The 27,591-nt window shown below is 51.4% G+C and overlaps 1 protein-coding gene across 2 annotated transcripts in view; it reads right to left on the bottom strand.

Annotated features, from left to right (window-relative positions):
- Positions 1-6,255: 6,255 nt before the first annotated feature.
- BCL7A (BAF chromatin remodeling complex subunit BCL7A) overlaps positions 6,256-27,591 on the bottom strand; it is a 30,221-nt gene continuing 8,885 nt past the window's right edge. The window contains exons 3-6 of one of the 2 annotated variants that reach the window (XM_058691327.1): positions 25,514-25,610; positions 19,663-19,830; positions 12,409-12,593; positions 6,256-8,145 (exon numbers count right to left, since the gene is read on the bottom strand). In XM_058691327.1, the coding sequence (XP_058547310.1) occupies positions 8,074-8,145; positions 12,409-12,593; positions 19,663-19,830; positions 25,514-25,610 (522 nt within the window). In that variant the 3' untranslated portion in view covers positions 6,256-8,073. The remainder of the gene's footprint in view (positions 8,146-12,408; positions 12,594-19,662; positions 19,831-25,513; positions 25,611-27,591) is intronic. The other variant, XM_058691328.1, reaches the window with a different exon arrangement.

Here is a 27,591-nt window from a genome sequence, read left to right as displayed (position 1 = left end):
TTGTACAGTCGGCCTCCCTCATCTAAGGGACGGTAAGCTCTGTTTTACAGATAGGGAAACTGAGGCAGGGGGAGGCGCGTGCGCGCGCGCGTGTGTGTGTGTGTGTGTGTGTGTGAAGTAGATGAGTGCAAATTTGGGATTTGGGAGGGACAACTTTATCGAGGTATTGAAGCATACAACTCAGCTTTAAAGAAATTCACACAGCTGTGGGATCCTGCCCACAGTCCAGTGTTAGAGAGTATTTTCATCACCTCCTGTCTTTTTGCAGTCCATCCCTGTTGCCACCTGTCCCGGATAACCCAGGCTTTTCCTTCCGTCACCACAGCGTTGCTTTTTCTAGAAATTTCATGCAAACGGAATCACGCAGTAGGCGGTCACAGCGAGATTTCAAGTCAGAATCTAATGAGGAAGCCAGAGAGCCAGGACAGCAGGCACACCTTCACCAAGGGTTTTCCCCGTCCCGCCTGCTGTGTCTCTGAACCCCAGTCTGCACGCCTTTTAAAGAGGCTGCAAACTGGCTCCCCGCCTCAGGGGTGAAGCCAGGGTGAAATGAGATAATGGAGGTCCAATATCTTGCATATTCATAATCAATACTCCATGGAAACTGGAAATAGACCAAACGGCCAGCAGCAGGAAAGTGCGTAAGTGCCTTGTCGTGTCTTCACCCTGCGGAATATTCTCTAGCAAGGAGAATGGACTCCAGTGATGTGCAGCCATCCGATGAATCTCACAAACATTGTGTTAAGTGAAACAAGACAGAGGTAAAAGGGCACATACTGTGATTCCATGAACAGAAAGCTCAAAACCAGGCAAAACACACCTGTGCAAAGAGAAGTTGGGAGAGCAGCTGTCATTCGAGGGGTGGTGACTGGAAAGGACAGCGGGGGGGGGGGGGGGGGCACACAGGTGTATTCAGTGTGTGAAGGTTCATTGAGCTACACTCTCACCAGCTGAGAAATCAACGCAAAGTCCTGCATGGTGCCTGGCACATAGTAGGTAATTATTATTCTTATTCTTTCCTCTGCACGGTGTTTCCGTAGGAAAGTGTGGTTGACTGCAGAGGTTGGCAAACTTTTTCTGTAAAGGGTTAGTTATTACATATTTTTGACTCTGCAAACCATATAGTCTCCATAGCAACTATTCACCTTTGCTGTTGCATCATGAAAGCATCCAGAGATTATATGTAAATGCACGAGCATGGCTGTGTTCCAGTAATACTTTTTTTTTAATTTTTATTTTTTGAGAGAGAGAACGTGTATGGGGGAGGGCCAGAGAGAGAGGGAAAGAGAGAATCCCAAGCAGGCTCCACACCGTCAGTCCAGAGCCCAAGGCAGGGCTCAAAACTCACGAACTGTGAGATCATGACCTGAGCCGAAATCAGGAGCCGGACACTTAACTGGCTGAGCCACCCAGGCGCCCCTCAATAATACTTTATTTACAAAAACAGGTCGTGGGCTGGATTTGCTGACTCCTCACCCACAGACAGATGGACCGGATTCCAAAGCCTCCTTCCCAGACAGAGTCACTGCAGGACTCTGTTCAGTCATGTCCCTGTCCCCAGTTTTCCTATCTGTATAATGGGGAGTTGGTCCCTGCTCTAAACTACCATTCCGGGTGGTTCGGAGGTCAAATGAGCTCATAAATGAGGGACGCAGAGGGAGGAAAGAGCAGGAATTAAGAGTCTTTTGAGATTCTTTGGTGCAAAGCAGATTGTTATTTCTGCCAAAGTCTGAAGAGAGAAAGCCATCGACCTCACGTCACCCAGTGCATCCATGGGCACCAGTGTCCCAGGGGTATCTTGGAGGGAGTCAGGACCCACAGGCCTGGCACCACGGCCTGGTCTTTGCCTTCTAGAGGCTTTTCTCTCAAGAGCCTGTGGAGGAAGAACGATGGTGAAGGAGGCTGTAAAATTGAGTCCCCAGTGGGCTGTTCCTCTGAGACCCAAGGCCCCAAAGCTCCCTGCCTGGGACTGCTTTACTGGACAGCCTGTGTCTGTGGCAGGGACGTACCCTCTAATCTCCAGCCTTTGCTCAAGCCTTACCCTCAGCCAGGAGTGTCTTCCCTTCTGTTTCCTGGAGGGCTTCTACTCGTCCCACAAGACACGATTTAGGCTATGGATCATCCGGGATACTCTGGGTGGATAACCCCACTGTCAGTCATCTGGGGAAGAGGCCGGTCTTCAGAAAGCCAAGTATAACTCAGAGGCAAGCCCAGGGGCACCTGGGTGGTTCAGTCGGTAAGGCATCTGGTCAGCTCAGGTCATGATCTTGCCGTTCGTGAGTTTGAGCCCCACATCGGGCTCTGTGCTGACCTCTCAGAGCCTGGAACCTGCTTCGGATTCTGTGTCTCCCCACCTCTCTCTCTGCCCCTCCCCTGCTCATTCTCTCTCTCTCTCTCAAAAATAAATAAACATTTAAAAAATTAAAAAAAAAAAAAAAAGAAGAAGAAGAAGAAGGTAAGCCCAAAGCAGCGGGGAGTGGGCAATTCTTGCCTTTTCTTGCACCTCATTCTCTGGGAGCTGGGTTTCTGGGGTCTAAACACGATTGAAGATAGTAACTCTAATAGTAACGGTAGCAGCCAACATTTATTGAGATTTACTCTGTGCCAGGACCTGTCACAAGCACTTCACATGTATTGATTCATCTAATCCTTGCGATGGCCCGAGAGTAGGCACTGTTAGTCTTCCCCTCCTAGAGGAGGAAACTGGGGCCCAGAGAAGCTAAGATACTTACCTGACGTGACATAGGTCTAACGTGCTGGAGCTCTGAAGACTGTAGAAGACGTTGCTTCAGAAGTCCGAAATGGGTTCTTATCATCCTTGTTATATCTTTTCCTTCAGCTCTGGACCATCTAAGTCTTTGTCACATGGGAGCGTTAAAAGGGGAAGTTGGAGGGGAGAGAAAGACACGCCTTCCAAGACAATGACACCCAATCAGCAGTCAGAGCTACTATATGGGCAGCCACCCCTCCTTCTGGATTCGTCCAGGAGAGACTCCAAGCCCTGGGACAGACGAGCGGGGACTCACGTGGGAGACGATCCAGGGAAAACTGACCCGAAGGGCCACAATTGACTCGCAACATTGAAAAGTTCAGGAGAGCTGGCTTCGGGGCCGGCTGGGGCCAAGTGCTCAAATGCTGCCCTCGGGAAGCTCACATTCTCCATCGTTCGACTCTTTCTTGTGTTCAAGTCACTTGCAGGCAGGCCTCTCCCTACCGTGCTGGCCCTCTAGGGAATTCTCTAGTGACTACTTTAGTAGGACTCTTTTCTAGCAGTTCCCACGGAAATCCCAGGGCTGTCACTGGGCCACAATGGCTTACGTGATCATCCTTGAACCAACTGTGGCCAGGGGGTGGGACCATGCGGGTGGTGCAGGCCTGGGTCACCTGGCTGTCCCTGGGACTGGGTGGACAAGGGTGACCTCTACTGGCAGAAGAGGGGAATGCAACTGGCAAAGAACGTGTGTCGTCTATTAGCCTCCGGAGGGAAATAAAAAAGATTCCTCACTCACAGGAGCGGGGATTGTTAGACTTGGCCTTTAAGGTCTGCACTCCCACCTCGGTCTTGACTGTGGACCTCCATGATCCTTGTTGGCTTAGTCTGGGCTAAGACCCAGACCTCAGTTTCCCTACCTGTCTCTCCCAGCCCACCTGACTCCACCAGCTGGGCTGCTGTACTGATTGCCTGGGAGCACACGGCCTGCCAACTCCCGGCCTCCTGCTTGGCCCACTGCCCCAGTTCCCTGGTTGCTTTGCCCCCATCTCCAGCCTTGGCTTTTTCCAATCCATGCCATTCCCTGGAAATCCTGTCCCCAGCCCAACAGAGCCCTGGTTCAGAAACCTCCAGCCTACTCCTTGGTGTCAACCAGGAAAACGAACTTCTCATCCCCATGCCTGGACTCCTTGCACCATCCCTGACCCCGCCCCCTCATCAAAAGGCACCTTCCCTAGTTCCAAACGGCGTTGGCCATCCTGGCACACTGGCTCACTTATTTGCCTATAGCTTTAGGGACAAACTTGAGTCACTGCTGCCCCGGGCCCAGCATACACGTGGTGCTCACACGAATGCTTGCAAAGCTGCATTTTCCAGCTCTTGTGCATGACTGCTTCTCAATTAACAGACAGGAGAGGAAGTCAGGCAGCTCCACAGACGGACAGGAAACGGCAAGAGACAGAGAAGCCAAGAGAGTCACAGAGAGAGTGAGTGTATGACTGAGAAACAGATCTGGGTGGGGGGGGTGTGTGTGGAGAGAAGGGTGGCAGATCCACAGGGACAAGTCTGGAAGGGACGGAGCTTCATCCAGGACGGAGACGCGGACACGCGGGGAAGACAGAAAAGGAGAGCGCAAAAGGGTGCCAACTGAAGCATAGTTTTGGTTGAGCAAAGTCCCTATGATTTCTGTTTTGTCAAGCCGAACTTTATCAGGAGTTCAGGAGTCTCTTTCGCTGAGCAATCAATCCCGGTAAAAACACTAGAACATGGTAAAAAAGAAGGGGGTGGGAGGGAGAGGCAGACAAAACAGAGAACATTTGCCTCCAGGTGGGTTGGCACAGGCAGGCCTCACTAAAACAATAATCCCATCCCTGCCCTCCCTGCTGGCAGATCAGCCTCGGCCAGGTTTCAGGTGGAAGAGGAGATGGTGGGACAGGCCAGAGAAAAGGAAACCATGGAGGGAGACTCCAGGGAGGGAGTCTGAGCTGCCAGGGAGAGAAGCGCCCCAAATGCCAGGAGGGGAAAGGGCCCCGGGAAGGTCCTGCCTCCGGCCTGGCTGCGGGTCACTTAAGCCAAGACAAAGTTGCGATCCACCTCCGGGCCGACTCCTCAGAGCGCCTGCCACAGCCTCGCAAAGTCGAGGACCAGGGCCTTTCCACGGGGGCCCTGCCTGGCTATGCGACTGTTTCTGTGTCCTCGCCTCAGCAAGGAGGTCTGTCACCCCTGTGTCCAGTGTCCAGCTGGTGCTTAACGGTGGCAGCTAACGTGACCCTGGGAGGCAACAGTCCCTGCGTGCAAGGAGCTTAGTGCCCTGCACAAAGTCAGGGCCACACGGTCGTGCACGAGAGGCCAGAGCAGCTGGTGAGGGGCCCTCTCACCATCCATCAGATTTTACCCTTTATTACGATGCTAGAAAGCCACATGGTGTTCATGATTTGAATTTTTTATTTTCTGAAATGGAACCATTGTACATTGTACAAACCATATCTACTGATGGAATAAATAAGTGAAAAATTATACTGCTGTACAACACGCCAAAAAGAAAAAAAAACGTAAGAGGAAAAAAAAAATTAGGTAACGGTGAAAAAAGGTCTTTATACCTCTAACCAGGTCCTTGGCGATAATGAACATTCCAAACCATGACATCGTTTGTAATGAGAGGTCACCACCCTCTAGATCGGTCAACTGCCCTCCAGGTTCTGGGTGTAAAAGTGCCAGCACTTTGTGGAATGTGTAGCCGAAGCCTCCCCGACTTCGTGTGTGGCGGGGAGTAAGGTTGCCCTGGGAGCCCTTTAGGCCACAGGGCCTGGTGTCCGCGGAAGGCATCTGCTGAGGACCCCCGCCCCTGGCTCGGTCGGCTGAAAGGTCTTAGATTCTGTGGTGGGAGGAGGGCGAGGGGCGCAGGGTGGGTGGGCAACAGTGGCTCCGAGGAGCGGACCGTGTCGGGGAAGGAAGCACGTGTGGATTTTTGCAGTCTAACGATGCTGCGCGGGAGGCCTTCCCGGCCAGCGATGCGTGCAGGGCCACTGGCGCTTTGCCTGGCGTGGCCGCGGCGGGGCCGGGTGGGTCCCCGGCCACGGGCCCCTTCCTACCTTCATCAGGCACTTCAGAGAAAAACTAATGACAGCCCCGGTATCGTGGATGTGGTCTTCGTCCTCAACCGCGTTGACTCCCCTTGCCTGTCCAGAGAGGGCACCGCAACTGGAAGGCGCCCAGGGGACCCCGGCCGACTTGCCGTTCCTGTGGATGCGTGTGTGGGTCTCCTTCGGCTGTCTTGCTCCTAACCTCTCATTTCCCAAAAAAGGAGATAAATCTCCAAATTCACCTTTCATCAAAATGGAGTTTTGCCGCAAAGAAAAAAAGTTAAGTTACTCTAGCTCTAGAGGATCTGGAGGTAAAGCCGCCTTGAGAGATGCTGAGAGGTAACGCAGAACACAGTTCTCCACAGAACTGACTGCCTGAGGGGCAAAATTGATAAGGATTTTTTTTTTTTTTAAGACAGAAACCTTTCGGCATTGCGAACTTCAACATTAAGATTCTCAAAGTTTGTTGTGTTTTTTTTTTTGTTTTGTTTTGTTTTGTTTTTTCCCTTATTTCAGGAGACATTTTTGCATGAGGTATTTGAAATTCAGGAACATTTTGATTCTTCTTGAAGTGCAGGAAATAGATTGGCTCCCTTAAAAAAAAAGTAAGAGCCTCACCCTCAGAAACTTAGAAACTGGAATCCGGCAGACACTTCCCACGGTGGTCAGGAGAGAGATCCACACGTCAAAGGTGGTACCTGAATATATGCACCAATCAGCAAAACAAAAACGAAAACAAAAAAACCACAAAACAACAACAAAATAACCCCCCCTCAACCCTCCCACCCCCTCACACAACTCAAAGGAAGTTGAACTCCAGTGCAGTAAAGAAAGCTCAGGAAAAGGGTTAAGGTCCGAGGAGTCCATCTAGGAATTAAGAGCAAACCAGGCCTCAGAACCAAACGATCAGGCGGTTTGTCCACGGGGGGCATCGCCGTTTGAGTGAGAGGAAGCTGTCCTGGCACAGGCACAGGACGGAGGCCAGGGGATGGGGGCTCAATCACCCCTTTCTGGAGGAGTGTAGAGCTTTCTGCTCCCCGGTGCCTTGTTTCTGGCCTTTGAGGCCCAATCATCAGGGTCTGCTCCCCAGTGGGGACCATCAGCGCATCCTGGGAGCGAGAGGCGATGGACTGTTGTTGGCTCTGAAGAGTCAGGAACGCTTTGCCATCTCCCCTCCCCCCCTGGGGGGCGTGGGGGGAGAGCCCAGAGGAGCCGGGGAGGCGGAGGGCAGCAGGTTACTGTGGATTTGAAATCCAGGCAACACGCTAGGAGAGAAAGTTCAGCACCAGCTATTCTTGCCATCTGCTCCCAGCCTCCTCAGCCCTTTCATCGTCCTAAGGAGACAATCCTGCAGTCAGCCACAGAAGCCATTTCGTCTTGGAGGTGTGGGAGAAAGCGGTATGGTGGGGATAGAGGGTGGAAGTGCCAGAACAATCTAAGGGTTCCGTGTATCCGTCTGGGCCACGGTGGGCTTGGAAACACCGGCCTCAGATGCCCCGAGGAAGTGAGAGCACATCCAGTGGCCCGCCCTCGGGGACAGTGCCCCGACGACATCGAGACTCCTCGGACCTTGGACCCAGGCCCCAGGGCCCAGGGCGTGCTCCACGCCCTCCCTCCGCACCTGCAAATCAGGTGGCCAAGGAGGTCCTGCTCTTCCGAGGCCTCAGTTTCCCCTCCTCCCTGCCTGCTCCGCTCCAGCTGAAGTCCCAGGTCAGGGAGGGGAGAGATGTTGAGGACGGTGGCACCGGCTGCCTGGACAAAACCGAGGGCACTTTGCAAAGGGAGATGCAAAACAACCGGGAAAACATGCCAGAGGTCACCTCAAGGGCACAAGGCACAAAAAAAGAAAGCGGAAGGAATCGGCTGAACAGTGAAATGCCCCGACGAAAACCGATTTCCTGATCGGCACCACCCTCAAATATAGCTTATATCGTTAAATAGACAAGTGGGGGGTGGCGGAGAGGGGAACGAAACAATACAGCAGCAACACAAATGTGATCTTGGCTTCAGAGACAGTGTGCAGACACTCCTGAGTGCTGTCGACTCCGCCTTCCCAAGGACGGTCCCTTCGAGACTCAAGTGTTTTGCTTCACAGCAGAAAGTTCTTCAGTGGCTGAGAAGTTACGCTGTTCTGGGTTTTCTTGGATTTGCACTTGGTAAACTTGGAAAGTTAGTAGTTCTGTCTGCACCCGAGAGGAATCGCTCGGGGGAAGTTGTTCTAGAATTCAGCCTGCAGATGGCTCTCCCGTGGAACGTGGACAGCAGGACCGAACGTAGTGTCTACATCTCTTCAGAGTTCTGTTGCGAGGCCTCCAGTTTCAGCTTCTTAGAGGGTGGGACTCCTTCCAAATCCTTGGGGAAGAAGAAGGGAGAACAGAGGTTAACAGCCAGGGGGGCAGTTTCGGGCCAGCCGTGAGGTAGAAGGTCAGCCCAGGAGGAAACTGAGGCCCACCCCCTGTGGTTCCAGTCTGAGGTTCTGGCCCTGTGCTCACCAAGCCCCGTGTCACCTGGGTCCCCCGTCCCTGCCACGGTGGCTTCCCTGTGGGTCTTCAAGCATACCGTCACCCACGACCGTTACCACACTGCCCCCTGGGCCTCTAAAGCTTCTCTGTCCCCTTCACCACACAGGCCGGGGGAGGGTTTCCCCATTATCAGCCCTCCAATCTGTAATTAATCGCTACGGTAATCATTTGTACACAAGTCCCAAGGGCACCTCTCCAAGCTCGAAGAAAGCCTGGTCCAACCTTGCCGTATGGACAATGGCTCCTCCAGAGCTCCGCACAGGTGCCTGGCCTGGGCACACACTCGGCGTTTGTTGAATGCACTTGTGTGTTTTTCTGGGGGAAAAGGCCCATAGCTGTGACTGAACTCCTAGATCCCATGACCCAAAAAAGGTTCAGCACTCATTCTCCCACCCTGACTTTCCCATTCAGGCATCGCCAACCTGGCCCATCACCCGAGACCAGCTGTCGACCTTATCCGCCTCGACTGCACCCCCGTGTCTGTCCAGGATACCACACCTGCCCGGGATAAAGCTGACGGTAGCCAGGAGGCCTCGTTTGCTCGCCCTGTGCCCACACCCCCCACGTGCTAGCAAGTATCACCAACTCCATCTCCAAATACCCCTGGGCCTGCCCACCTCTCCCCGCTGCCTGCTGCCCCATCCATTGTCCTCACCACCATCACCTGCCCAGAGAAAGCAGCATCCTGTTCCGAGATCTCCCTGTGCAGCCTTTGCCAACGTCTAACCAATCCCAAAATAGAAATCACACACAGAACATAAAACCTGCTGACGCTTTCCCACTGACTTCAGAGCAAAATCCCAACTCCTTACCAGGCTGAGAGGGCCCAGCGGCCAGCCCAGGCCTACCTCTGTGCCTCGCCTCGCCGTGCTCTTCCTTGTCTGCTAGGCCCTGGCTCCCCTGGCCCCCCTTTTGTTCCTCAGGCTCGTTCCTGTCTCCAGGCCCAGGCACCTTTGGTTTCTCTGCCCAGAAAGCCTGCCCTATTTTCCCATCCTTCAAATTCCCACTCAAAGCCCCTTTCTCTGCCTATACCAGCCCGAAGAACCCTCCACTGTCAGGCCTCCTTGTTCTGGTTCTCCTGAAGCACGTGTTGGGACCTTGTATTCCTCCTGTGCCTGCTGTATTCCGGCTGCGTCTTCCTCCCCGACCCCATCGTGAGCCCCAAGAGGGCAGGAGGGACCCCGTCTCTGGCTCACCCTGGGTCTCTAGTATCTGGTCGAGAGCTGGCCCACAGCAGGTGCCCAACAAACGTTCCATAGAGGTCCTAGACGTTGAGGCAGGCTGTGTATGAGTTTCTTTAAAAAAAATTTTTTTTTTTTTCAACGTTTATTTTATTTTTGGGACAGAGAGAGACAGAGCATGAACGGGGGAGGGACAGAGAGAGAGGGAGACACAGAATCGGAAACAGGCTCCAGGCTCCGAGCCATCAGCCCAGAGCCCGACGCGGGGCTCGAACTCACGGACTGTGAGATCGTGACCTGGCTGAAGTCGGACGCTTAACCGACTGCGCCACCCAGGCGCCCCTAAAAAAATTTTTTTTTAACATTTGATTATTTTTGAGAGGGACAGAGCATGAGCAGGGGAGGGGCAGAGAGAGAGGGAGACACTGAATCCGAAGCAGGCTCCAGGCTCTGAGCGGTCAGCACAGAATCTGATGTGGGGCTGGAACCCATGAACCATGAGATCATGACCTGAGCCAAGCTGGACACTTAAATGATTGAGCCACCCAGGCACCCCATCTTTTTTTTTTTTTTTTTTTTTAGTATTTCTTTTTGAAAGAGAAAGAGAGCACAAGCAGGGGAGGGGCAGAGAGAGGGGGACAGAGGATCCAAAGCAGGTTCCATGCTGACAGCACAGAGCCCAATGTGGGGCTCAAACTTGTAAACTGCGAGATCATGACCTGAGCCAAAGTCGGACACTCGACCGACTGAGCCTGCCAGGGGACTGTGGGTGTGAGTTTTGTGTGGCAGACCCTGACAGCAGGTGTCGCAGGGAGGCAGAAAGAACCCCTCCATCTGTGTTCTCCCTTGTTCTCATTATGAAAGCGATAAAAGCCCGATAAAGACAGAACAGCAGAAAGCAGGTACTGTGCCTTCCGAGGATGGTGGGTCCCGCTCGGGAGAAGGTCTTTGGTTCTGCAGAGCACCTGGGTGCGGGGGCAGCATGTGAGTTTGGGAGGGGAGCCTGGAGGGAGGTGAGCCGGTGTACAGGGCACAGGAGAGAAGGAGAGAGGGAAGAGGGAGGGAGTGAAAGAGGAGCCACGAATTCAGGACAGTTGAGCCGGCAGAAGAGCCGAGTAAGTCTTCCTCATGGGGGAGGAAGGGAGGGTTTTTTGTTTGTTTGTTTTTGTTTTTGACACAGGAATGGCCACATTTCAACGTCAAGTTGTTTTGCTTAGCTGTGATGCATTCTGCACCTTGCTCACAAGCCTCGGAGCTCTGTGAGCGAGCGTCTGTCTGTGTGTGCGTAACAGCAGACGAGGCCTCGTTTCAGGTCTGGGTCCCCTGGAAATGGGAGTGGAGGTGGGGGGGCCATGTTAGAACAGGAGACCCCTGTACCATTCAGACATCTGCAGGGGAGGGGAGCACGAGATGCCCCCCAGGGTATGGATCAAAGTTTCAAGCTGGTCTTTCCTCCACTGAGTTCAGGAGGCCAGGAGATCCCAGCTGACATCCTGGTTTTACAAACTGTACACGGGGCTTTGATTTTTATTTTTAATCAAATGGGCTCATGCTATGCCTGAGGTTCTGTGTCTTGCTTTTCTCATTTCATGTTGTGAGGGTACTTCTTTATTGATGGTCTGTACCTGGGTCAACCACACTCTTTTTTTTTTTTAATTTTTTTTTTTTAACGTTTATTTATTTTTGAGACAGAGAGAGACAGAGCATGAACGGGGGAGGGGCAGAGAGAGAGGGAGACGCAGAATCCGAAACAGGCTCCAGGCTCTGAGCCATCGGCCCAGAGCCCGACGCGGGGCTCGAACTCACGGACCGCGAGATCGTGACCTGGGCTGAAGTCGGACGTCTAACCGACTGAGCCACCCAGGCGCCCCAGCCACACTCTTTTTAACAGCTATGTACCAGTCTGTTCTATCCGTGACCCCAGGATTAATTTAACTAGTCCCCTCTGACAAACTTAGGTTGTGGTTGATTTCCTGCCACTGCAAACACATCTTCTATCAACACTCCCTCTGTTTCTGGGCAGAATACTCTGGAGAAGTATTCTGTAGGAGGAGGGGGCTGCAGATCCAAAGGGGCACTTCCTCTTGGGGGGACAGCCTCGCTTAAGGCTGTGCTAAGTGCAGACCATGTCCCGCAGACCCTGCCTCTTCCAGTCTTTTGGCTACTGCTCCTTGTCAGTGTCTCCCAAGGTCCTGGAAAATAGTTTTATTCGTTGGCGTTTTGACACCCCTGAGTCCCCAGCTCATCTTAGGTGAGCACAGTGGGCTGACGGTGAAAAAGCACAACGGTGGCTTCTGAGGCATTCCTGTGTCCAGTGTCACAATGAGTGTGTTAACCCACATTCAATCATCTCATCTGCGCCCTCGTCCCAAGACAGTCCTGTGACTCCATTTTGGCAGCTGCAGACAATGAGGCTCAGTTATGCTAAGTGAAGGAGTTGGCGGATTTGAACCCAGGATGTTTGCTCCTATCCACCGGCCACCTGCTTCTGCACTGTCTGATTCACACCAGATGCGCACAAAGGGCGATGACCCAGATCGGGGTCCAAGCAAGGTGGGGGAGGGGTGTGGTCAGTTGCAAAATGCTAAAGGATGATTCATCTGGCATTTAGGATTCTGCAGACTTATGGTTCCAGCTCTCAAGGAAGCTAACTTCGGGTCACAAGAGCAGGCAGGGCCTTTGTGGACCCGAGTAAACAAAGTGATAAGGCTAAGGCTGGGTTATAGGATGCTTCCTCCTTCTACGCCCTGTTCCCCGAGGACTGGGCCCACGTGTCTCTTTCTGCAAGACACCCAGGGTGCCCAGGGCGGATCACAGGACGCTCACGAATCCTGCTCAATGAATACAGGAAAGTTCCGACCTTCCAAGGAGAAAGCAAAAAACCAAAATAACAAAAACGCCTTTCAACGTACCCCCGACACCCCAACGGGCTCCCGGCCGATCTGGCTGCCCCTCTGAGGCCTCGATCGAGGTACCTGAGAGATTGCGGACGCCTCTGCAGCTAGACCCGCGTCTCCAGATGGCTGCCGTTCTACTTTCTCTGAACTGTTCATCGAGTTTTCCATTGAGGACTGTGAATTCTGCTCGTCGGAAGCATCTGAGGGAAAAGCAAAATGACAGAAGCTGTTTTCAGACACGTGAGATGCGGAGCCAGATGGACCAATTACTAAAAATACCTGGAACAGGGTAGTTTTGTGGCCAGGCGGTCTGTCGGTGCTGCAGTGAGCTGTGGGGGAGGGGGGCTGGGAAACCTCTTAGTTTTTTTGTGGGGTGGTTTTCACCTGCGAGGCCACAGGCTGGCCCCGGGGCCTCCAACCCTCGCCTGCACTCCCACCACCTGCCGCGTGCCCAGAGAGGCCATCTTAGGGATGCTACAGGCTCTGTGCCGTGTGCACCTGGCGCCCTCTGGTGGGCACAATGCGCTGCAACCGTCATGGCTGCTGACTCCTCCCTCCCGCGTTACAGAGCCTGCGTTCTCCACCTGGGGAGCCCACGGAGGTAACTGTCTTTGCAGACATTTCTCTTAATAACATGGGTATTTTCCTGACCGTAAGAGCAAGGACTGATCATTGCGAGAAACGGCAAATACAGAAAAAATATATAGAGAGAGTTAAAATCAGTGATTATCTCACACCACCCACAACTACCAACCCACTAACATTTCAGAGGATTTATTTCCTAACATTTCAGAGGATTTATTTTCATCTCTCCAGATGTTTTCCCCCTACATGCATATAATTCTCTGCTCTCCCCAAATAGAGATCACACAGAATTTTAGAAAAAATTTTCACATCTTGAAAAATTCCCTAAATACAAGAGTGCACAAAATGGCCGCACAGCTTCTCCCAAGCCATCACTGATTTATAGATCCTGTTTTGCCAATTATTTGGGCTATTTCTTATGCATCAGTCTCCCTGCTCCCCACCCTCCCTGCCACGTTCCTTCAGCCGTAGCTGGCTGCATGTGGCAGTGTGGCTGTGGAAGAAGAGACAGCAGTGTTTGTACCTGAAGCTTATTTTGGGTGCCGAGCAGCCGAGCTCACGGCTGGGGGGGGGGGGGGGGGGGGAACAGCAACATCCTGCCCAGGGCCCCATTCTGCTTGCACTCAAGGCCCCAACAACATATGTCACCCTGATTTTTCTAAAGTGCACTAGAACACTCAAGAATGCTTGCTTTTCTGGGGTTTCTGAGGCAGAAAAGAAAAAAAATCCAGGCTGAAGTTTTTTGTTGTTTTTTTTTTTGTGTGTGTGTGTGGTTTTTTTTTTTAAGTTTATTTTGGGAGAGACAGAGAAAGCAAGGGGCAGAAAGAGAGGGAGAGAGAGAATCCCAAGCAGACTCCACATTGTCAGTACAGAGCCCGATGTGGGGCTCGAACTCACACACCGTGAGATCCTGACCTGAGCCGAAACCAAGAGTCGGACGCTTAACCTACTGAGCCACCCAGGCGCCCCTAGGCCTCGGTTTTAAAGCGAGCCAGGCAATATGGAGACGTGGAGCAAAGTCAGCAGCTCTCCTTGGCCTGAAGCCACAGGGGGGCAGAGGGCTGGGGCTGGGGCCAGAAGGAGGCCTAAGACCTTCTTCCCCAGGAGGCTGACCTCCCGGCACGTCCATCCCGGGTGAGCTGTTGTTCACACGTTCTCTTACTCCCCAAACCAGCGGCCCTGACACCTCGAGGTCAGCACTGGGACACCAGCCGCCTGGCCGGGGCCACAGGGAGGCTCAGGGGTCCACTTCTCCAGGGCTGCATGCTGCCTACAGACTGGCGTGTGGGGGGACACAGCGTGGAGAGATAAGGCCTAAGTTCCAACAGCGCCTCTGCCACTTGATTCCCCCGGGCCCCATAAAAAGCACGGCTGGCAAGAGCCACCCTGTCGAGTCACTGTGAGGACTAAATGGAATGCCAGAGAAAGCACTCAAGTAGCGAAATAACCCGGGGGGAGGTGGGGTGTAACTGAGGGATTAGCTAGAGCACAGACCCAGAGTCCCCATAAACCTGACAGTTCTTTGATATTTCGCTCTACTCTTCTTTAAAAAAACATTTACCGATTGGGGCACCTGGGTGGCTCGGTGGGCTGAGCATCCGACTCTTGATTTCTCACGGTTTGTGGGTTTGAGCCCCATGTCAGGCTCTGTGCTGATGGTGCAGAGATGGGATTCTCAGTCTCCCTCTCTTTCTGCCCCTCCCCTGCTCACGCTCACTCACTCTATCAAAATAAGTAAGTAAATAAATGACAAGAAAGAAAGCAAGAAAAAGAAAAGCAAGCAAGCAGACTGATGGGGCACCTGGGTGGCTCAGTTGGTTGAACATCTGACTCTTGATTTTGGCTCAGGTCATGATCCCAGGGTCATGGGATCGAGCCCCATGTTGGGCTCCGTGCTGAGCATGGAACCTGCTTGGGATTCTCATTCTCTCTCTCCCCCTCTGTCCCTCTCCCCCACTGGAGTTCTATCTGTCTCTTTCTCTCAAAAAAAGAAGAAGAGAAGAAGAGAAAAAGAAAGGAAGGAAGGAAGGAAGGAAGGAAGGAAGGAAGGAAGGAAGGAAGGAAGGAAGGAAGGAAGGAAGGAAAGAAAGAAAAGAAAAGAAAAGAAAAGAAAAGAAAGAAAGAAAAGAAAAGAAAGACAAGAAAGGAAAAGAAAAAGAAAGCAGATTGGTAGTTGCCATGGGTTAGGGCCAGGGGGAAGGGGAAGTGAGTTTATGGGCACAGAGTTTCCTTTTGGGGTGACAAATGTTTGGAACTGGTCAGAGTTGAATTTTATCTCCATTTTTTAAAAAAGGAAAAAAGGTCTCTGCTGATGTTATATATTCTATTTCATAATACGTGTTTGCTTTAGCAAATACCATCAATTGTTATTGTCCTCCAGCCTGCAGACCGGACAAGGAGGTTCAGAAATCATGGCCAGTCACCCAGTCATGCTGAGCCCCTGCCCGGCCTGAGAGCTCGCGGAGCACTCTAGGGCTCGGTGCAGCGCTGGTGCTGGAACTCACCCAGGGGAAATTATTTTCCTAGGGCCTAAATTTAGTCCAGTGAGTTTGGACATTATGTCATTCCCTGAGCTCACTCAGCAGTAAACAAGTTCAAAGCAAGGTCAACAGCTGGCGACCAACCTGCCCTGTCCTGCAGGCAGCGTGCACCCACCTGGGAGGCCTCCAGGCCTTTCCCATGGGGGCCCCCCCAGCTGTGGCGCCCCCCCCCCACCGCCCCGGGCGATGATGTGCAACTGTGCGTGCCCAGTGGCCCGGGGTCGCCAGAAGAGGACCCTGGTGTAGTTTCCTGGACCAGGAAGGCTTTTGGTGGTAGTGGGGGGAGGGGTGGGTAGTGGTAATAGTTACCAAAATGTGGCAACCGTGGAAGCAACAGCCCAAGAAGCCATTCCTGAAGTAGAGCTTTAACCGGCCTTCAGGGAAAGGAGCTGCAGATCCCAGACGTGGGAGGAATGCGGGAGAAAGCAGGCAGTATGGGGCGCAAGTGGGCATCACCTCCCCTCGCTCACCAGGCCCCTCCTACACGGCGGGCTCCAACCCTTTGCTTCCCTTCCTGCCCCGTTCCTTGCGGGGACCTGACGGGGGAGGCAAGTTTTACTGGTCTCATGTCAGCCCAGCTGTGACCAGCGCGTCCCGTCCCCGGGCCCGGCCCCCTGGTTCCACCGCCCTCTGCCCGCAGAGCCACAGGGAGCCCAGGAAGGCACTGGGGGCCTCTGTAGGGACAAGGGGATGTCCACCCGAAAGGCCCGCGTCAAGCTTCCTACGATGGTGGCTCTCGACTGAAGATGATTTTGCCCCTCACGCAAGGCGGGGGGGGCATTTGGCAGGGTCTGGAAACATCTTTGGTGTCACAACCAGGGGTGAGGGAAAGCCAGGGATGCTCCTCAACACCCCGCCACACACAGAACGGCCCCACAGCAAAGACTCATCTGGCCCCAAGTGCCACCAGTGCCGAGGCTGAGAAACCCTGCCCAGCCACCGCCTCTCTGGAGGAAACTGTGGGATCCGGCCAAATTTTAAATGCCCGCACCTCTGACTGAATACACAGCCCGCGATCCTTCAGCTCCATCACACCTGAGCACAGACGCAAAGATGTGTGGACAAGACTCCACGCAGGACCGTGTACGGAAAACACAACACATCGCCCCCCCACCCCCACCCAAAACAACCCAAATGACCATCGATACGGGGACTATTTAAATGAATTAGGACACATGCACACCTCTGCATATGAAGCTGGCAAAGAGAATAAGACAAACCTGTACGTGCTGACATGGAACAATCTCCATGGTGATTGTTAAGGGAAGTATTCTTAAAAAAGGGAGGTTATAATCTCATATAGATTCTTCTAGGTGCACAGACTATTTATTTCGGAGGGCCACAACACAGGCTCAACAGGGGTCCTCCCTGACGAGGAGAACGCCAAAGGCTCCGGGTGCGGGGCTGTCCAATCTGTGTCCTAACACTGAACTGTTTCACTCAGTTACCTGCACCCCACCCTACCCTGCCCACGGGCCTACCTGGCACATGAGCACCTTCCTCACGCCTGGCTGGCCTGCCCCTTCCCCAACCCATCCCCAGGCACTGCCCCTCAGCCTCTCCTACTTGCACTGTTCATTCCCCCCCATTCCCGCTCATCCTTCAAGTCTCACTCAGGGAGCACCTCCTCCAGGAAGCCTTTCCTGAACTCCTTAGGCTCCCTTTTCTTACCATCTAGCACAGCAGGGGCCATGAACTCAAAAGCCCCCTTAAGGGCCAGGCAGTGCCATGAATGAGTCAGAGAAGCTGTTCAGTTCAGACACAAATAAAAAAAAAATCTAAAGGAATGCTCTTCTGTTCCTCTAAGAAACATATATTCGCCCAACCTCTCAGATTTTTACTTTTCTACTTTTGATAGTGAAATCGGTTCAAAAAGCAACTTAGTTTTTCCTTTAAATGTGCAATAAGAAAAGTAACAATGATCGTGGAGTGACATGGGTTACTACTCTTGGGCCTCGGTGTCAGGGAGACAATAGGGGGTGGTGGGGAGTGTGGTAACTGGCAAGGGTGGGTCCGCTCGCCCTCCCTGGAAGGGCAGCCACATCTGTTTAACCAGTCGCTGCTCCACAGAAAAGCAGACCCGGTATTGCCAGATCTTCTGATTTTTCAAGAGGTGGAAATCAATCTTATTTTAAGCAAAATTGTTTTAAGGTTAAATTTTTGACATCAGGTGCCTGGATGGCTAATCGGTTAAGTGTCGACTTCGGCTCAGGTCATGATCTCATGGTTCGTGAGTTGGAGCCCCACGTCAGCTGTGCTGACAGCTCAGAGCCTGGAGCCTGTTTCAGATTCTGTGCATCCCTCTCTCTCTGACCCTCCCCTGCTCGCACTCTGTGTGTGTGTGTGTGTGTGTGTGTGTGTGTGTGTCTCAAAAACAAATAGACATTTAAAAAAAGTAGAATATGGAGGCACCTGCATGGCTCAGTTGGTTAAGCAACTGGCTTAGGCTCAGGTCATGATCTCGCGGTTCATGGGTTCAAGCCCTGCACTAGGCTCTGTGCTGACAGTTCAAACCAGGAGCCTGCTTTGGATTCTGTGTCTCCCTCTGGATTCTCTGCCCCTTCCTTGCCTGCTCTCTGTCTCCCTCTCTTTCTCTCAAAAATAAACATTAAAAATGTAAAAAAATAGAGTATGTTTGAAATAAAATTTTGACATCAAATTCAAATTAAAAATAAAAATACCACCAGGCCCATGACCACACCCACACACCACACGCTGGATCTAGTCTGTCTCTGACCTCTAGGTGGGTGGGGGAGGGGGTCTCAGTCTCAGTTTTGGTGTCTGTCTCCCCTGCTTCCCTCTGAGTGCTTGTGGGACAGGAAGCAGGGCTTAGCTGTGAGTGGCGCCGAGCCTCACACAGGGTGGGTGTGGGAAAGTGTGTCAAAGGGAATGGGGTTCAAATTGCCTCCATGGCCCCGAGAGGCCTTCCTCCTGAGAAGCCCCACTCCCTCCCCAAGCACAGAGAAGCCTGGACTCCAGGCCGGCCGCCCTCCCCGTCAGGAAAGCTCAGCCGTGTGCAGGGGCTCCAGCCGCAGCTGGCCCTTCATGGATGCTGGCAAGGCCATCCCCCCAGGTGCTGGGGGTCACCCTCCGGTCCCCACTCTGCCCAGGTACTCCCGCCTTGGACCTTCAAAATATACCTCAGTTATCAGACAATCAAAACCTATGGACCTATCTTAGGTGCGATGATGGTACTTGTGATGAGGGAAGAAAAGATTCTTATTTTTGAGAGATGCGTGAAGTGTTCAGGGACGGAATGCCGTAAGATCTGTAACTACTTTCAAATGGCTCCCCCCCAAAATATTTATAGACAAAGCAAAACCAGTTAAGAATTGCCGAATTCAGCTGACATATATGGGAGAGTACACTATTCATTTTTCACGATGTTTGAAAATTTTCAAGAGTCGAGAGATCTCAAAATAGACAAAAATAAACCGACACACACAGATTCGAGTACATACACGTCCTCTATGACAAGACAGCTTCTTGCCACCCTCTTCCATCCGGATGACCGCAGTACCCGTACCATCTGTGCTCGATCACAGTTAACCAAAGTGACCCTCTAGCCCACAGTGCTCAATCCCAGTGGCTCCTGCCTCACTTGGCACGGAAGCCAGGTCTGTTTAGTGGCCTACGAGACCCCCATACTCGAGGTCCTGCCTCCTCTCATCTCATCTCACTTCGTAAACCCCTCATCCGCACTTCCCCGGCCACTGAGCACACTCTTGCTTGCCTCAGGGCCTTTGCACTGCCCATTCCCTCCTGCCCAGAGTTCTTTTCTTCCACTTATCCACATGGTTTGCTCCCTTACCTAATTTTAGCCAAATTTGCTCTAATGTCACCTTCTCGGTGAGACCTTCCCTGGTCACCCTATTTAAAATTGAAACACTCCCCATAATTCATCAAGACTCTCCATTTCCCTTTCTTCTAGTTTTCCACAGCTCCTATCTTCTAAAAACTAGACTGCCGCATTTTTAAATTGCCCCACAAGAATATGACCTAGTCTAGGCATTACCCTGCTTCTACTTCTACTGTGACCTTCTAGGGGCGGGCACGTGGCAGGGCCTCCCAGAGGCCATCATCGAACTACAGGAAGGCTGGCTGAAGACAGGCCCCTCTGATCCCAGGCCCCAAGGGCACATACCTTCGGCCCCAGGGAGCTCCTTCCCATCTGCCTGGGTCTCATCTGCCTTGGTGTCGGTGCCTTCGCCGGGCACAGCCGAGGTGGGCTCGGGAGCAGGGCTTGAGTTACTGCTGTTCTCCTGTTTGATGGGGGAGGCATCTGCTATGGAGCTCTGGTTGCTGTTATCATCTGCACAGGGGGGAACAGAACCACAGGGTGAGATCCCGCAGCTGCTGGGGAAAGGTGGGTTGGGGGCTCAGCCTCCCCAGGTCTCAATGCCTGCAGCCCCACAGGACGCTCTCCCAGGGAAGGAGGCACTTGCCCCGCCCTCAAGACCTCTGAGATGACCCACCCAGAGCCGTCCCACATGTCCTAAGAGGAAAAGGCTTCTAGGAGCCTGCCTGAACTTCCCCTGCGGGCTCGGGCCCGTGTTTGGGGACAGCCAGCTGCAGACAGCGGCCTCACACATTTTAAGTCTTTGAGGGACATTTAAGACCTCATTCTGGGTTGAAGAAGCCAGACTTGTGCACTTGGCTCTGTAGCCAGACAAAGGCTGAAGCATGGTTCGTGTGTGAGGCAACACTGCCAAAAAAAAAAAAAAAAAAAAAAATGTTCTGTTGATCTAATCAAGTGTCTAGACCAACTTCCACTTGATACAAAGTAAAAGGGGGAGAGGAACATGTTAGCAGAAAGCAGGCTATTCTACAGGACAGTCAGACCAGGCTCAAGGCAAAACCACTGATTAAAAAAGAGAGAGAGAAAGGGAGGGAGAGAGGGGGGGAGAGAGGGGGAGAGGGGGGGGGAGAGAGAGAGAGAGAGAGAGAGAGAGAGAGAGAGAGAGAGGAGAGAGAGAAGTTAGGAAGATTATGAAAAGAAATTTAAGAGGGGCCCCTGGGTGGCTCAGTGAAGTCGACTCTTGACCTGGGCTCAGGTCATGATCTCACAGTTCATAAGATGAAGCCCCACTCTGACAGCATGGAGCCTGCTTAGGATTCTCTCTCTCCCTATCTCCCTGCCCCTCCCCTGCTCGTGCTTTTTCTCTCTCAAAATCAATAAATAAACATTTAAAAAAAAAAAGAAAAAAAGTTTAGAGGCTTAACAACTGGAGTGCCTGGGTGGCTCAGTCAGTTAAGCATCGGACTTTGGCTCAGGTCATGATCTCACGGTTGGTGAGTGGGAGCCCCAGGTCGGGCTCTGTGCTGACCAGCTTGGAGCCTGGAGCCTGCGTTGGATTCTGTGTCTCTCTTTCTGCCCCTCCCCATCTCGTGCTCCGTCTTTCTCTCAAAAATAAACATCAAAAAAATTTTTTAAAAACAAATGAATAAACGTTAAAAAAAAATTATGAGATTTAACAACTAAATAGGACACGTGAAAATTAGATTCTGTTTTGAACGTGCCAGCTTGTAAGGGGCATTTTGGAACAACTGGGGAATCTGAATATTTGAATATAGTCTGGAGTTTAGAAGATACTACTGTTGTTACTTTTGTTAGGAGTAAACACAGCACACCGGGTGTATAGAAATGCCATTTATTAGTGACGGGTTCAGCCATGTACTTCAGACACAAGGTGAGGAAACTGATTTTAAAAGGCTTCAGTACAGGTTGCCTACAATTGTCAGAATTCCCTGAACTTAACACTCAAGAGCTGTGCAATTTTTATATGTAGATTACATTTCAATTAAAAAAACTTAACACGTTAGTGGCGCCTGGGTGGCTCAGTCGGTTAAGCGTCCGACTTTGGCTCAGGTCATGATCTCACTGTTCGTGAGTTTGAGCCCCGCGTCGGGCCCTGTGCTGACAGCTCAGAGCCTGGAGCCTGTTTCAGATTCTGTGTCTCCCTCTCTCTCTGACCCTACGTGGTTCACACTCTGTCTCTCTCTCAAAAATAGATACATATTAAAAAAAAAACAAAAACAAAAACCTTACACATTAAAGAAACAGATGAGGCAAACATAGCATGTAAGGGAAAACCTAGATGGCAGGTGAATGAAGTTCATCACGCGATTCCTCCTACTCTTCTCTGCTATGAAATTTTTCATGAAAGAAAAAGGAACAGTTATTGGGGCACATCCTGGGCACCCACCACGTGTAGGCGCTGGGCAAAAACATCTACAGTCACGTTGCCTATCCTCCCGACAACCTGCCAGGTAGGAGCTGTTACCTCCTTCACTTATAGAGGGGGAAACTGAGGCTCTGACGGGCAGAGCCCCTTCATCAGGCTGGTCTGCCCCACTCTAAACTCAACCTGCTGACGAAGCAGTTACACAGTCCCAGCCAGGTAAAGTGCATCTGACTCTTTTTTTTTCTTTTAATCAATTTTTTATTTATTTAGTTTTTATTTCTTTATATTGAGAGAGGGAGAGAAAGAGAGCAAGCACCAGCGGGGTAGGGGTAGAGAGAGAAGGAGAGAGAAACTCCAAGCAGGCTCCGTGCTGTCAGTGCAGAGCCCGACATGGGGGCTCGAACTCACGAACTATGAAATCATGACCTGAGCTGAGATCAGGAGTCGGACTTTTCACCGACAGGGCCCGGGCTCCCCGCATCTGATTCTTTTTTTTTAAATTTTTTTTTTCAACGTTTTTTATTTATTTTTGGGACAGAGAGAGACAGAGCATGAACGGGGGAGGGGCAGAGAGAGAGGGAGACACAGAATCGGAAACAGGCTCCAGGCTCCGAGCCGTCAGCCCAGAGCCTGACGCGGGGCTCGAACTCACGGACCGCGAGATCGTGACCTGGCTGAAGTCGGACGCTTAACCGACTGCGCCACCCAGGCGCCCCAAGATTCTAAGTGTCCTTGTTACAGAGAAGTATTCTCTTGCGAATTCTGGGACTTAAAAAAAAAAAAAGTACACTCTCCTGATTTACCTTTCAAGAACATCTAAACCTCCTATGCCAAGCTATGTGTGCCTGTGTCTCAAGAGGCACAGAAGGCAAAGGCCCGACCCACGGGTCCCAGCATGAAGTTGTGGTAAGAATGACAGCAAACACGAATGTTTAACAAGTTAGTTGCCCGAGCCTAGCCTGGTCACCTAGGAACTGCATGACGCTGACACTCAACACTGGTAGGATCTCTGACACTAAACGGGTGGCTGCAGGTGGCCACTGCCCCCACCTGGAACCTTCCAGATCATCCTGTCCAGGTGCACATGCTTCCTTGCCTTTGTACACATACACGTCCCGCGGCTGGACTTGGTGTTGGCTGCACACGTACTAAAATGGAAGAGATGCCAAGAAGGTGAGCGAGGCTCCTTCCATCAGGGATGCTTACTCAACAGTCCGGATTTTTCTGGAGAGTAAGCCTGGGCTGGTGTCCATCCACTTGGATTCTGCCTCCAAAGGACCTCATAGGCCAGCACTGGCATTTATGACCTTCCCAACCCTGGGTGAGCTGCATCACCTGTCCAAGCCTTCGTTTCCTCATCGGCACAATGGGGCTTGTTTGCAGGATGAAATGAGGTAAGGCAAGAAATAGGCTTAGCAAGATGCTTGGCACATTGGGACAGCTCCTTAAATGTCAGCTACGGACATGCCAAGGCTTTTAAGGGATTATCTTATAGACTACTTACAATGACCTTATTGACCTTATGAAGGAGGTGTTACCATTCCTACTGGATGGACTGAAAACAGACCTGAAAGGTTATGTGTTCAGGATCTAGCCCAGGTTCACAAGCTACGAAGAGATCCCAGGGACTCAGATGGGAACCCAGGTGGGATCTTGTCCTCTGCTGTAAAAGGCTCTCACCTGTGAACCAGGTTGAAGGGTGTGTGTTGTGTGTGTGTGTGTGTGTGTGTGTGTGTGTGTGTGTGTGTGTGTCTTCTCAATCCCTAGAGAGTGGGGACCTAACCAGTGTCAGGGAGACAGGTTATGTCCCAGCTCAAATACCTAATTGTGAAAAGGAAAGGATTCAACTGTAATTGCATAGCCAGTAAGGGGCTTTCTTGACACACAGCCGTCAGCAAAACCCTTCTGTGCTTTTCTGAACCCAGTTCAGCAACAAGCAAGACTCCCTGCCCTCGGAGCTTGTGACTGTGTTTTCCAGACTGGTTGGTCAGTTTGGGAAAATGGGAAGTTCAATGGCATTCTTTCCCTGGAGCAAAAGGAGTAGAAACTCGATCAAACGAATATTCCGTGTTGATTTACTTATGTATATAATGCCACGTTGGTGTACAAAAGGCTTGGGTAGTCAAAAAGACAAAGACATTGATATTGGGATCAAGAGGTGGGAAAGGGGTGCCTGGGTGGCTCAGTCTGGTGAAACGTCCAACTCTTGGTTTCAGCTCAGGTCACGATCTTGCAGTTCGTGAGTTTGGGCCCCTCGTTGGGTTCTGTGCTGACAGTGCGGAGCCTGCTTGGGATTCTGTCTCCTTCCCTCTGCCCCTCCCCGGCTCATGCAGACACACATGTGTGTGCACACACACACACACACACACACGCTCATTCTCTCAAAATAAATAAGTAAAAACTTAAAAAAAAAAAAAAAAAAAGAGGGAGAGATGGGAAAAGGCAAGTGGTACAAGCTCTTCTACTGGCCAGCCAGGCAGGTGGCCTCCCAAAGAAACAGCTGCTGCCACCTCGGGGGAGCACACTGCTAGGGTTTCTGGGTCTGGCTTCTCACGGGATAGCAGAAATGCAGGTTTCCTGACTTACAAATAACAGAAACTCAATTTTTCAGACATTTCATGTTTGAATCTCTAAGGTCAGAAATCAGGCAGTGGTTTTCCTTGGAGGGGTGGGGACAATCAAGAAGGGACAGCGGGGGGACTGAGGGATGTTCTGGGCTTGATCTGGGCTGGTTACACAGATGGATGTAGTCTGTATACACATCGTGGAGCCATACACTTATGATCTGTGCCTTTCCTTTCAGTTAAAAAGGTAAAAGAGGGGGCATCTGGGTGGCTCAGTCGGTTGGGTATCCGATTTCGGCTCAGGTCATGATCTCGCGGTCCATCGGTTCGAGCCCTGCGCCGGGCTCTGTGCTGATAGCTGGAGCCTGGAGCCTGCTTCAGATTCTGTTTCCCTCTCTCTCTCTCTGCCCCTCCCGTGCTCATGCTCTGTCTCCCTCTCAAAAATAAACAAACATTTAGGGGCGCCTGAGTGGCTCAGTCGGTTAAGCGGCCGACTTCGGCTCAGGTCATGATCTTGCGGTCCGTGAGTTCGAGCCCCGCATCAGGCTCTGTGCTGACCGCTCAGAGCCTGGAGCCTGTTTCAGATTCTGTGTCTCCCTCTCTCTCTGCCCCTCCCCTGTTCACACTCTGTCTCTCTCTGTCTCAAAAATAAATAAACGTTAAAAATAAATAAATAAATAAATAAATAAACAAACAAACAAACATTAAAAAAAAAAAAAGTCAAAACAAGTGCAGACTGGCTAAAGCAGGTCTCCAGCCTGGATTCAATCAGACAACTGGTTGGGTGTCATTTGTGAAATAAGACAGCAAAGGAAGTTAGGAGGATATCAATGTGGAAGGCAGGTCCCCGGGACCCAGAGTGATAACATGATGTCAAAAATCCAGTTTCCAGTTTCCCAACAGCCAAAGCAAAATAGGAAATGGAAAATACAGTCATTTTTATGGTATGTCAGGCCTAGGAGGGGAAAAAGTACCCCCAAAAAAGTGTCTGAGCACACAGGGCTGAGAGGTCATCTCTTGTGAGGTCTGTGTCCCTGGGTGAGGAGGTCTCTGGCTTGTTGTATGTTTCTTGGCTTGCTGTGCTGGGAACAGAAGTTTCTTCTCCTCCACGGAGCCTTCTCCGGGCACATAGAGGCCTCCTCGCACTGCCCAACCCTCCTACCTTGCCTGGAATGTGAACAAACCTGCTGTTGAGAACAAAACCTCAGTGCTCTGCCACAGCCCAGCGCCTGGCAGGGGAGCTCACCGTGCATGTCCATCATCCCTGGGGAGGAGCTGTTCTCCGGAGTGGTCACCTCTGAGCCACACTTCTCATCTTTGCCCTTTTTCTTGTTCTTGTTCTTCTAGAGGAGAAAATGGAGCAGAAACCAAGTCACCACATTGTGTGTGCATGCGTGAGCAAGCCCCCCGGGGGGTGATATGAATATTTTATTCAGCTGGTTCATCCTGGAGCCTGCAAGCCTCTGGAGGGCTCTCCTTGGCCTGCATTTGAACATGTCCCATTAGAGGCCTCACCTGCAGAAGGGAGGATTCTGGGGCTGGACTGGGAGGCTGGGAATAAAAAAAAAAACCTGCCTTGTTTGTGGGGTCAGCACCGGCAGGCATGCAAACACCCTGGCTTATGGGAATTTCCTCCACTTGCCAGGAGAACATCTGGGGAAAAGGCCAGAGTCACCCTGCCCAGAGCAGGTACAGTGATGCCAGGTGAGGGATGGAGAAGACACAGGTCACACACTTTCACTATCTGCAGGCCCCGGGGCTGCCTTTCTCGAATAGTCAGCTGACTCCCAGAACCACATTGGAAGGCCAGGTGAGGAGGGAAATCCCAGAGAGGAAGGAGGGAGAAGAGGATGCTTTCTGTGTGCAGTTCTGTTTTGGTGTTTGCTATTGTTGTTTTTCTTTACAGATGGAACAGAATCCTGTTAGAAATGACCTGTGTCCAGTGGTAAGAGACTCATTATATTATGGCATATTCTTTCAATGTAATGTAATGCAACATTTACAGAGAATATGGCAGCTCTTTGTGTACTAACGTGGAATGATCTACAAAAATATCAGCATATTGGAATATCTCAGTACCTTCAAGATGTATACAAGGAAGGTTCCAGAACGTGGGAAGAGACCACTAGTAATGGAAAGGACACACGAACATGTGTCCACACGTGTGTTTGCATGCACTCTCTCTGGAAGGATAAACAACGCTGGTCACTTCCAAGGAAAGGAGCTGGGTGGTGTGGGGGGACCTGCGCAGGGATGGGAAGCAGATTTACAAAAAGATATGTATGTATTTGGGAAAGGTAGCATTTGAGGAACATGCATACCTATGGATAGAAAGTAGATTGGTGGACTCCAGGACCTTGGGCGGGGGGGGGGGGGGGGGGGGGACAGGAGTGACTGCTAACAGGTGTGAGTTTTGTTTTTGGGGTAATGAACATATTCTGGATTTACAGCAGCGATGCTACATGGATATATAGTAACACTGACTCGCATATCTTAGAAGAGTGAGTTTTATGGCATATGAATGGTCTTCATTTAAAAAGCATTTTTAAAGTAATACTTGAACTTTGTAAAATGGTTTCCCTACTTAAAAGAAAACAACTTTCAAGAGTTCTGAAGTAAAAAAAAAAAAAAGGGGGGGAGGCAACCATGTCGCAATTGGGTGTTTAAAAAAATAGAAAGCGAACCCTCCACCATACAGGTTTCTGGCCACAACCACCAGAGATTCCGATTCAGCTATCTGGGGTGGAGCCCAGGATCCTGCATTTCTTCAAGATTCCCAAGGGATCAGATACTCAGCCAGGTGTGGGACCCATCGCCCTGGAGAGAAAGGGGGTAGGGGAAACATACTGTACATCATGGCTCAGAGACAATAGCAAATTAGCATTGTTCGAGCTCCGTCTGCACAGCCGTGCTGGCTGGGTTAAGTTCTCTCGGCTTGATGTATTGCTTTTACACTGTTGCAGAAGCCTCAGGAGCTAGATATTGCTGCCCCACTGCACAAAAAAGGGAACTCGGGCCCAGCAAGTTGGGGTCACCTGTCTGACATCACAGGTTAATCGAGGGTAGCCTGTCCCAAACCTCTTTGCCCAGCCCGGAGCTGCCCTGTCCTTCCCGACAGCCCATATATTATACTTTCTCCTTGATCACTATCCATTTTGGCACTTCCCTGATGTCTGTTTCATGCTATTCTATAATTATCTTTCCCAACGAGATTATAAATTCCTTGAGAGCAGGGACCATGTCTTCTCAAATGCAACCGGCGTTTATATAAAACACCTAATGATGTGCAAGGCACAGACGTGGGCCAGAGCCAGGAGCTGCCTT

Source organism: Neofelis nebulosa, chromosome 11 (genome assembly GCF_028018385.1).
Source record: "Neofelis nebulosa isolate mNeoNeb1 chromosome 11, mNeoNeb1.pri, whole genome shotgun sequence".
Lineage (NCBI taxonomy): Eukaryota > Metazoa > Chordata > Mammalia > Carnivora > Felidae > Neofelis > Neofelis nebulosa.
The sequence above is the reverse complement of the archived record's forward strand: the minus strand, read 5'-3'. Positions and strand labels throughout refer to the sequence as shown.